The sequence below is a fragment of the Chaetodon trifascialis genome, chromosome 13 (genome assembly GCF_039877785.1).
Source record: "Chaetodon trifascialis isolate fChaTrf1 chromosome 13, fChaTrf1.hap1, whole genome shotgun sequence".
Taxonomy (NCBI): domain Eukaryota; kingdom Metazoa; phylum Chordata; class Actinopteri; order Chaetodontiformes; family Chaetodontidae; genus Chaetodon; species Chaetodon trifascialis.
In genome coordinates this window covers 25,722,740-25,733,610 of record NC_092068.1, presented here as the reverse complement: position 1 = coordinate 25,733,610, position 10,871 = coordinate 25,722,740, and the positions used below count along the sequence as shown (strand labels likewise).

Sequence of the window (10,871 nt, the reverse complement as noted above, 5' to 3'; positions counted from 1 at the left end):
TTCTTTATTTTACTTCTAATCAGAAATGTTCATACAAACTGTTTCCTTAATTTGAAAGTGAATTTGTATTATTAACTTACTTCACTCCAGTCAGAACACAGTACACACAGTAATTCCAGCTTTATGATTCAATTGTTTATTAGAAAACCAGCGTCAGTTTTTGTCAAAAGCCCATGAACATTTTTTTAAAACTATGCACAACGTAAACACACCCACATCCAATCATACCACCCAAATGACCTTTTACCACACCTGAAAGTGTGTTCAGGAGCTCCAAACGAAGACGCTGACTCAGATATTTGCGATATCACAATATATTCCAGTTACTAATGTGATTTATGGACGAACAATCCCCTGAGCTGAATCCAGCGCGTCGCTCTGTGAGCGTGTAAATTCTGTTTAAAGTACCTGAAGGCAGATTTCAGGTGATTCAGAGCTGTGGAGCTCACAGCTTGGGCCGCCTCCGTCTTATGTTGCCTCCTTTTAAAATGTGACGGTGAAAAGTAAGAACAAACTTAAGTAGAGAATAATGGCGCACACACAATATCAGTGTCTTTCTATGTGCTAATGTTAAGTAATGTGATTAAAATAACTTCCTGTTACTTAACTAAAGCTTCTCCTGTGATGTCGAAATACAGGTATAGCCATGAAGATAAAACCTTCTTCTTAATTATCAACCAACTAAAACATGAAACAAACTTGTTTTTTATGCAGAAAAAGGTTGTAAGCTGAATTCAGTCACCACACGAGTGATTTCTTCTAGTGAACTTTGTGTAGAGATTAAAAACACAAGAGGTCTTATTCTCAGCTGATTGTTCACGGATGAAAACCTACTTATGAAGACATTATTCACCCCTTAATCTTACACACTGGTCCTTTAACATCAGCACATTAGCATGTTAGCACGTAGCTCGAGGCACCGCTGTGCCCATTAGAGCCTCTCAGAGCTGCTCGCATGGCTGATCAGTGCTGGTCTGTGTTAACGTGGGTTTAGGTGCGCCGCATACTCACTATCTTATAAAAGCTCGTCTTCAGACAAGTCTTACCATGCTTCTTTAGCATTGTTTGCTCTTATTTTCTATTTATCTCCAAATAAAAGAGAAACAATGGACGTAAGAAGTGACTGTATTTCAGAACAGCGTTCCCTCAGCAGGCTTATCTTCAGTAACTCACATCAAACAAATCAGTCAGAAAAATGACCTCAAAAACAGGTTTGGCTTTTTTAAACTAACAGGAAGTTTAGGTTCAGGTGGTCTTCACTCTGTTCCAGATGTTTCCGGGCGGTCGGCTGAGGCTTCACCTCGAGATGAGATTAAAAAGCAACACAGACAGTCGGACATTAAACCCAGAGTTAAACTGGATTCAGCAGAGAACAACGTGTTCTGTGTCACCATGAACAAAGCAGACGTCTACAAACTGGATCTGCTGCCTTTAACATGAAGAGAGCTTCAGACACTTTAAACACAGAGCGCTGGCACGTGAAACATCTCAGCAACATGTTTTCTAACACCTCCACGTCTGTAATGTCTAATCAAATATTTCAACACTTCACATCTGAACTGCTGACTTCAGAGTTAAAGGCACAGAAAACCTTCAGACTGGACGTCGCTGTCAGACGGAGGCGCTTTGATCGATCACTGATTGATCACCGCTCTGAAGCCTGTTTCTCACACACGGTCTAATCGTTTAGCATCAGCGAGCTCACTGAAGAGCCTGATGGGATGCGTTCATGGCACGCGTTCAGCTGACGGTTACAGCAGCTCTGTGCTTCTCCGTCACTTCGATGTGTGTCTGACTTTCACTGATTACACACAAAAACGTTGACGACGGAGAAAATGAGTAATGAATCTTCACACGGCTGCAGGTCGAACCGTCCCGCTGTAACACTTCATGATTTTCACCCAGATGAAGAGGAAATGGTTCTGAAGGTTTGACTGGTTTTATTAAACAGCTGCTGGCTTTATGTGACTTTGACGTTTATTGAGTAATAAATTCATTTCGTACTTTAGACTTTGCAGTGCTTCAGTTTCAGCAGCACGGTGCAGCTTCAGAGGCGTGTGCAGAGCTTTAACCTTTCATTTAAATGAGAATATTTGATCTTTTCCAGCTCATTCAACCCCACTAACATCCAGAGTGCCACTTATGGTCACGGTGCGTCGCGACATGTGAAGGTCTGATTGCATGACACGATATTTGACTCTGATTGGTGGATTTTCAGGCACAGCAGCCAACCAACAAGTCCGTTACCAAAAACAGTCAGAGTGCTTTGAGCAATCCCACCTTCAGCACGCTGACAGTAACTGACAGCTCATTGGTTCACACGTAACGGCTCCTCCGTCAGCAGCTTAAGGCGTGCGGCGTCTGAACGTGTCCGTTGCAGCAGAAGGTTTTGATTCTGACCTCAGCGTGTTCTCGTCCGGCCTGTCTGTCTGTGTCTGATTACAGACTCCGTGATTAACAGCGGACAGCGGCGGCTCGCCTCTGGGCCCTGACAGCGCTGTGTGCTAACAGGATGCTGATGACGATAAAGGTTTCGCAGAACGAAACAGCAGCTGCACTTTCTCTGAAGGCGCAAATCTGATGGTTTCACATGACAGACGATGCAGAAAGAAAGATGAAACTCGGCATGGTGTCAAGATGGAAAAGAGGAACATCTGAGTCGCGTGGAGGCCTGGCTGAGCTGGAGCACACTTCCTCCTGACAGTCAGTGTGCGAGTGTGTCTGATCTGTGTGTGGGGTGCATCCTGTCATCTCATTGGATATGGACGCTGTCCTTTCTGGTCACTAGGAGAGCAGTCACACTTCCCAGCATCTCTGTCTCTTCGCCGTCTCTCTCTCTCAGATGTTACTTCCATATAAGGCACAAACACCACGTTCAGGAAACAAAATAAAAAGCAGCGCCTGTCTGACTCTTCTGTAAAATCACGCCCAGCAGGAACCTTCAGAGCAGTCCAGAGCGTCTTCTTCCTGAAGGCGGAGCGTTGCTCAGCGTCTACGGCGCTTTGAAGCAGCGGCTCCTGAAGAACAAGGCGTGGACGAGGTGTGGACAAACTGTCTCCGAGCTGCTCCGGCGATGAAGACGAGGCCGCTGGCTTCATTTGTGGTTTGATTTCCACTCCTCGTCTTCATACAGCAGAGCCTGGGAACAAAGAGGAAGAAGAGGCCTTGATCAGCGACAAGAACAACCAATGATGCAGAAAGCAAATGTTAGCAGGCGACAAGGGGCAGCGGAGCTCTTTCTCCAGACTTCAGGCTACATTGGCTTGATTTTGCAGGATTTTCCCACTCAAACGCCGACACGCAGAGCGACAGACGCTGCTCAAAGTCAGTAAATATCATCACTCTCACCTGGACGAGGCAGCTGAGCGAAACCCTGCAAAGCTGAGGCACCTGATTGGCTCTTTCCATATGCCACTCAACTATATAACAATGGCAGACACTTCCTGTCCAGATGTTTGTACTGTGTTCTGCGACACCTCTGACACACTGTGTGTTGACCTTTGCCCTCCACGTCATTAATCTTGCTTCCTCCTCACGCACAGCTGTTAACCTCAGAGATGTGTGTGTCCAGCCGACACGCGGCGTTCACCTCACCTTGCTCTCCAGCACGCGGCTTCGGGTCGGGCTGCTGAGCTCCTCCAGAGTCTCCGCTGTGGGTCCGTTCAGGGTCTCGGGCAGCAGGAGGCCCAGACAGCCTGCAGAGAGGCCGCTGAGGCAGAACACGGTGAAGGGCATGGAGGCGTGGAGAGCCCGCTGCGACCGACACACACACACGCACGCACGCGCACGCACACACACACACACACACGTTACAAATATCATCCAAGTACAGAGAAGTCACTGCAGTACACTTTACTGTTTGACTTCTACTTCTAAAAAGATGAAAGTTCTACTTAGACGTATCAACATGACTAAACTCATTCTGTACAGTGGTATTTCAAAGTACTTACAAAAAGTGTACTAAATCACAAATAATTTTAATACTAGTAAAGTATACTTATATTCAAGTCCTTTGTAATATAATGTACCCAAATACACTTCAAACGCAGTGAAATTAAAGTATATTTCCAACACATTGGTAATGTAATACACTTGTACTGCAGGTGTGTTTTGAAGGCTCATGAATCCTTTTTCACCCCAACCCTATTTACTCTTCAAGTATACTCAAGGACTGCTTGAGTACACTGAAGGCAACTAAAACAGTACAAAGTGTGCTTATCACATTCTCAGAAACTATCGTTTTAGTCCAATGCTTTTTCTTAAATCTTGGTAAAGAGTGAAGTCTTGGAGCGTGCAGACCACATTAACCATCACGACAGCACAGGCGTGTCGTTTCTTCTTCTCTCTTTAAAACTCCTGTCATGGTTCATGAAGGGCTGTCGCTCCCTCTCAGCTGCACTGGTTTAAACCACAGATCTGTTTGCTTCGCCATCAGACGCTCCGGTTCACACGCTGCCTCAGCAGCTACGTCACGCTGAAGTCTATCAAACCACCACCGGGTGTCGCTGTATCGCCAGCGTTCTGTATCTCCTGCGGTGCAAAGTTCAGATGAACTCTGTTACATGTAGAAGCGAAACAAACGCAGTATTATTTACTTCATTTAAAAAGTGTCATCTGTCAGCACGACCGGTTCAGAGCGAGCATGTGTGAACGAAGGCTTATTACTGGAACACTGAAAGTACTGATGTCAGATATAAAAGGAAACTGATGCAAACGATGTGCCAGAACAATCAGGCTTTCAGCGGCGAGGCGTGGCTGAAAGCTGACACCGATTCGTCACGTTGGCCCGTTTTCCACACGGATCATCACATCACTATTTCCTCTTTCAATCTGCTGAACTTTGCTTTTTACGTTTCAGCGCCCTGAAGTCACTCGTGTAAGCGCTGGTCGAACTCTGCCTTTCTGCTCCTATCTTTTAACTCTGAATCACTGTTGGCAGCTGGAACATGTTAGCTTCACGTTAGCCTGGCGTCTCCTCAGCTATTAGAAGCCTTCACTGCTCACATTCCAGCATTTTCTCCTTCTTGGAACAAAATATTTACAATCCAGTCCTTCTGCCTCCGACTCGAGGCGAAGATCACTGAGCGCTTGCTGGCGTTGACTCATGCTTTGTGCATGCGCACACACCCTTACCATAGAGGGAACAAATGGTGCGAGGATTCCTCCAACTCTGCAAGACATGGAGCAAACTCCCAAACCGGCGTTCCTAAACATAAAAACACCAAAAAAAAATCATCAGAAACAGAAAATGTTTGACACGAACACAGAAAATCCAACATGTTCTCAGTCCGTTGAACAGACAGCGTGACGTGTGTGAGGACGTGAAGCGGCAGACGGGTCGCTTCACCTGATCACTGTTGGGTAGAGTTCGGACGTGTAGACGTAGGCGATGTTGAACGCTGCGCTGACCATCAGCTTTCCGAGGAGCGCCAACGACGTGACGCTCAGCAAAGCTCCTGCAAACAGCCCACATTTAAGTTCACTTCCACAGAAAATACTGTCCAGAAAAACCAGAGCTGACGAGCATCGGACACACGACGCGGACCAAACGTCTGCGCTTCATTCAGGATCCAAACTCACCGCAGCGAGTTTTAGCATTTCAAGAGGTGGTAGGAGCTCTGAGCCGCTGAGCAGCTGAATGCATACATGTAATCTTAATTTAATGTTTCATTACAGGTTCAAGACCAAAGAGCAGAACGCTAAAATAAGACGGGTTAAAAAACAAAGAGTGGGATGTTCAAAGTGCGATCGCTGCAATCAGACGACAGGTCTGCAGACTGAGAGGAGGCGGCCTCACGGAGCAGGCTGTCGTTCACTCCCTCACATAACAGTGAATGTTAACAATTCAGGACCTGTTGGGTTTGTGCTGTTTGCACGGTCACTCGAGCCCCTGCAGCTGTGCTGTGATGCACATTCCTCTGTGCAGGTGCACGTCGCTCTCACCTGTGTTTTCAGGGATCAACATGGTGCAGAGACAGGCAGAACCAGCCAGGCAGAGAAAACTGGCCATGCTTTTCCTCCTCCCAGCCCTGCACGACAACACCAACACAATTCATCAGCAGAGGCTGAAACCAGGACGTCTCGAACGTTTTCTCAAGCCAAAGAGACAAAGGACATGAAGCGTGACGGCAGCAGGGAGCAGGCGCTAGTTTGTCATTAGCGGCTTCAAAACAAGACCGCAAATAACTGGACTTTAGCATCAGCTTCTGAAGGTCAACCACTGAGGTGTGAGCAGGGACGAGGTGTGACGGGCTCACTGAACTAAACGGTGTGTGTGTGTGTCTCACCAGTGTTTGTTGATGAAGTAAATGCAGAGCGGGTAGGCGGGCAGCTCCACCAGGCCGTACATGGCTACGTTCACATAACGGCTTCCAGACGTCTGACTGGCCCCCAGAGTCAGACCGTAGTACACCAGACTGCACGCATACCTGCAAAACACACGCACGCACGCACGCACGCACGCACGCACGCACGCACGCACGCACGTTAAGAGGCTATGGTTTTAGCTTTGGTAAAATGGGCTCTTGTGTTCGAGGGTCTGCAGCTCTCTGACTGCATCACGTCCTGCTGAGCTTGTTTACTGTAAACTTTCCTCTGGCAGCAGAAAACAGGTCAATTATTTGAAGTGTGGGAATCCCCAGAGAACAATCAGACTGAGCTGATCCACTCCTTCAAACGAGAAAGAAAGAAAGGTACTTTCTGCGTGTGAAGATGAGTTCATCAGGCTTTGAATAGCTCACCGAGTGATGCTGCTCGAACACAAAGCAAAGCTAGGAAACAGGCTAAACAGCAGCTGTGACAGTAAAAACATCGAGTCGCAAAGGTAGTTTCAGCATGAGCACTTCTGGCAGCGCGGGTAGTATTTATAGTAAAAATACTACAGTTAAAGTAGCAGCAGCAGTAGCAGTAGTGGTGGCTCTGATCTGAGTCTTGGCTGCAGGATCTGAACCACAAATCTGTGTTCATACGTCTGTTTTAGCAGCTTTGGGCTCCAGAAGCTGCACCAGGACAGCTTGAGAGTTCTGCTCTTCTTCTGTGGTGGCATACTGACCAGACATACATGAGCACCACGGTCCTCAGCCGGAGGACCGGATGGATGACCAGCTGCAGGACGCCCGCTCCCCTGCTGGATTGGGTACCGGCTTTAGCAGCACCGACGCGCTGCAGCATCAGGTTCTTGGCGGCGTTGCCGTTCCTCAGCGCCATGTAGCGCAGGACCTATAAAGACGAGATGTTCCTGATCAATATTCATTAATTCATAATTAAGAAATAGTACTCTCCCACAATTCCTTGCTACAATATTTCAACATGATGCATGCAGTCAGGACTTCAGGAAAAGAGACATTCAGTGACTTCCTCGTCCTTCAATGCTCGACAACAGAGGAGGAGTCACAACGGCCACATCTGTACCCAGACTGAACCTCTGACATGACGCTGTCGTGACAGATTTACCTCCTCGGCTCGCTCCGTCTGACCCTGAGAGTACAGCCAGCGAGGAGACTCTGGGAGAGTGCTGGAGGAAGAGGAGCAGAGGAGAGCATGCTGTAAAGAAATACGTCATGTGAACATGAAACATGGAGCTCATCGTACAGTCGGCAAACGCTCAACATTAGCACATCTGTTCTTGTTTCAAGCACGTTAGCGTGATTTACAAAGAGGCTCTTTGTGATAAAAGCATTAAACCTCTAAAAACACCAGTGCATTTCACTGGTTTTGGTTCTATCTGGACGCAGGCGGCGACTCGTGCACTCACACAGACAGCAGGAAGAACAGGACGCCGGACGAGTTGGCCGCCGTGGCGAGGTTCCTCCACGGCTGGATGAAGTAGCCCAGAGCTCCGAACAGGGCGATGCCAACCGCGAAAGACATGCTGGTCAACGTCCCTGCAGAAAGAAACAGACTGAGCCCGACAGTGAAGGAGCAGCAGGCTCGTGTAGCGGTTAGAGGAACCTCCCTGTGATGGAAAAATCACAGGTTTGATCCCTGAAACCGCCACACGACTCCATCAGGCCCAAAACAACAACGTTATCCACAGACTGCTGAAGTCAAAAGCCACACTTCTGATACGCAGGCGACCGCTCGCTGATGAGGCCAGCTACACCGACGGCGGGTCAATGGACGCCCTGGTCCAACAAGACTGACTCCAGCCAGGAGGTGGTGCAGAGGTGCTCTGGACTGGAATATTAGGAGGTGGGTCTCTTTAGGGTCTCTGAAGATGTCAGACTGACCTTTGCAAAACTTGTGGAGCTCCTTACAGACCGCTCCACCACCCCCACCCCCACCCCCACCATCCCATGCCACAAAAAAAAATACTGACTCCTACTGAGCGCCGACACGGGCACAAACTGGATTTCCACGTTTGATGGGTGAGTTACCTCAGAAATGAGCTGACTATGTCAAACTGGATCAGCAGACTATCACAGGTTTAATTTCTGTTCCCCACAGTGTCCCAGCTGTTCTGGAATCAGGGCTGTAAACTGACTACGACAGGACCGGGTTGGTGTTTTCGTACCAGTCATGGCCCAGTACGGCTTGCCCACATACTCCTGAGCGAGGACGAAGCAGACGAGGCCGATGCCTCCGTTCATCAGTCCGACCAGGAGACGAGACACGGCGAAGACCTCATAGCTGGGCGCGAAGGCGGTCATGTAACCAAAGAGCACCTCGAAAAACAGACCTGCAGGGACGAGAAGAGACGAGGGAGAAAACGATGAGGAGAGAGAGGAGGTGCGGGATCCTCCCTGAGAGGCTTTTCCAGCTCCTTTAATATTCATATCGATGTCTTTTCAACCTTAAATAAAATATTTCTACAGCAACAAAAACCTTCATCCACATACGTGCGTGCTGTTTCTTCACATGTAAACAAAAGGTGATACAGAAGAGCACAAAGTCAAAATATAGATGACTCTCATTCGCGTCCACGTAGGACAGCTTCATTGAGACACGTCTGTCCAGTGGCTTTCTGTGGTTTTCCTCACCTGTCAAGTACACAGGTCGTCTGCCGATCTTGTCCGAGAGCGGCCCAAAGACGATGTTCCCGACCAGGAGCCCGGCGAAGAACAGCGATCCAGCCAGACTGACCTTATAGGCCTGCTGCTTGATGAGAAACCACTGGAGAACACAGAGGCAGGAGAAAACCACTGAGTCTTCTTCTTCTGTGTTTGTGGGCTCGAGTTTCACTCAAACAAGCACACGTGCTGAGTCGGAGGCTTTGGCTGGGTAAGAGTGAAAAAGCAGCTGAACTCTGAGTCCCTCACCTCAGTCACGATGGTGTCGATGTCCTCTGTAAAGATGACGCGCTGGAGGAGCTCCTGCTGGCTGGACGGGACGCCGTCCTGCTGCTCAATCCGGTACTCTGGTGTAGATCCAACGAGAACGATCAGCATGGACTGACAGGCCATGTACACCTGAAACACACAGACCACAACAGTACCAGCCTGCGAAGAGACAGGTTAACTACAAGTAACACTACAGACATCAGGGTCAGCGGGGTCTTAAAATCTGTTCAGGCTGGATCCAGAAAGGGATTTGACCATATACTGTTTCTCAAACCTGGCCACAATATTTTTCAACTGAAAATCTGAAGTTGATGCTCATACCAGGCTTTCCGCGGACAAAGAACTGAATCCAATCTACTCAAGTTTAAAAAGTGGTGACGATGTAAAACAGTACTGCTCTGCTCACTAATCATCAGGAACACCTGTATCCAACCATGGATCGGTCCTTCACACCTGTACACCGCCATGACACCGGAGCCCCGGTGAGAGCGGCGTCAAATGGGAGCAGTTTTAACGGCTTTTTAAGATCATGTGACTTTATGTGTATCTTAAGAGTCTGTAAACATGTTCACCAAACCAGGAAACTAATAAAATATGACAAGTCAATCGGCGAGCTGAGTGGTGAAAAAGAAAAACAGCAAACAAATCTGACGTGACAATAAAGGAAAACATCGTGGAAACTTCTACTGAGCTTATCTTAGCTTATTTTAGCTTAGCTTGGCGAGGCTTAACTACTACTAGCTAGCAAGAAAGGGATTTAGCCTTGACAGACTACATTTAAGAAAGGCGGAAATTGGGATTAAACTTGGTATTGCCTAAAATTCAGACCAAGTGGGACATTAGTTTGAATAATTTCGGATTACGTTGGCTGTTGTGATGAATTCGGCATGCTGTTGATGTGCTTATGAGCAAAGGTTTTGAATAATTGTTAAAAAAAAACAAAAAAAAAACAAAGAAAACATCGGCACGTTTCGCTGTGCGCTGAATGGAGGTGTCCGCGGTGCGGGAATAAGAGGTTCACTGAGACTGAAGTATGATTAAACGAGATTTGTCTGGCCCGAATAAAAGAGTAGCTGACGTGGATGTATAAAATGTGTTTACTAACGGGCTGCCTTACTTGTAAGCTTGACGATAATCAAAGCCACACTATTCTCTCCGTTTTTAAAGGAAGTCTGGTGTAAAGGTCTCCACATGGGAAAGGCAGCTTGCTGCGCTTGTATCTCGCTAACTTGTAAGCTAGAGGCAACAATTCAACTTCACAATGTTTTAGCACTAAACCTTATTTTGTGTGTCCACAGTCAAACAATCCCCTCCGACAGAGGCTGAGAGCCACGTAGCGCTAACGTTACGTCTGCAACGTGCCTGCAGGGACGCTTCCCGGGGTCTGTTTCTCAGGCCTAAAACGCACATTTTTCCATTTACTAACCTGTGTCAGAACAAGAACAGCCACCGCCCGCTTCTGATAGGCCCCAAACTCGCCGACAACTTGGAAAGCTTCCTCCACATCCATCCCCGGTAGGGCGGTCAGGCTGCTGTCAGGCTAACCATAACCAGCACGAAGGAAAGAAGTGCGAGCGTGTCCGCGCTCACTTC

At 47.8% G+C, this 10,871-nt stretch overlaps 1 protein-coding gene across 1 annotated transcript; it reads right to left on the bottom strand.

The window, feature by feature from the left end:
* Window positions 1-117: 117 nt before the first annotated feature.
* slc22a15 (solute carrier family 22 member 15) lies at window positions 118-10,860 on the bottom strand. The gene is made up of 13 exons (XM_070978442.1): window positions 10,705-10,860; window positions 9,258-9,407; window positions 8,979-9,111; window positions 8,513-8,677; window positions 7,754-7,883; window positions 7,453-7,513; window positions 7,052-7,218; window positions 6,288-6,428; window positions 5,944-6,029; window positions 5,348-5,456; window positions 5,134-5,206; window positions 3,595-3,753; window positions 118-3,139 (listed from the first exon to the last, which is right to left on the bottom strand). The coding sequence occupies exons 1-13, from the start codon at window positions 10,786-10,788 to the stop codon at window positions 3,095-3,097; spliced, it is 1,503 nt and encodes a 500-aa protein (XP_070834543.1). The 5' UTR covers window positions 10,789-10,860; the 3' UTR covers window positions 118-3,094.
* Between the last annotated feature and the right edge of the window lie 11 nt (window positions 10,861-10,871).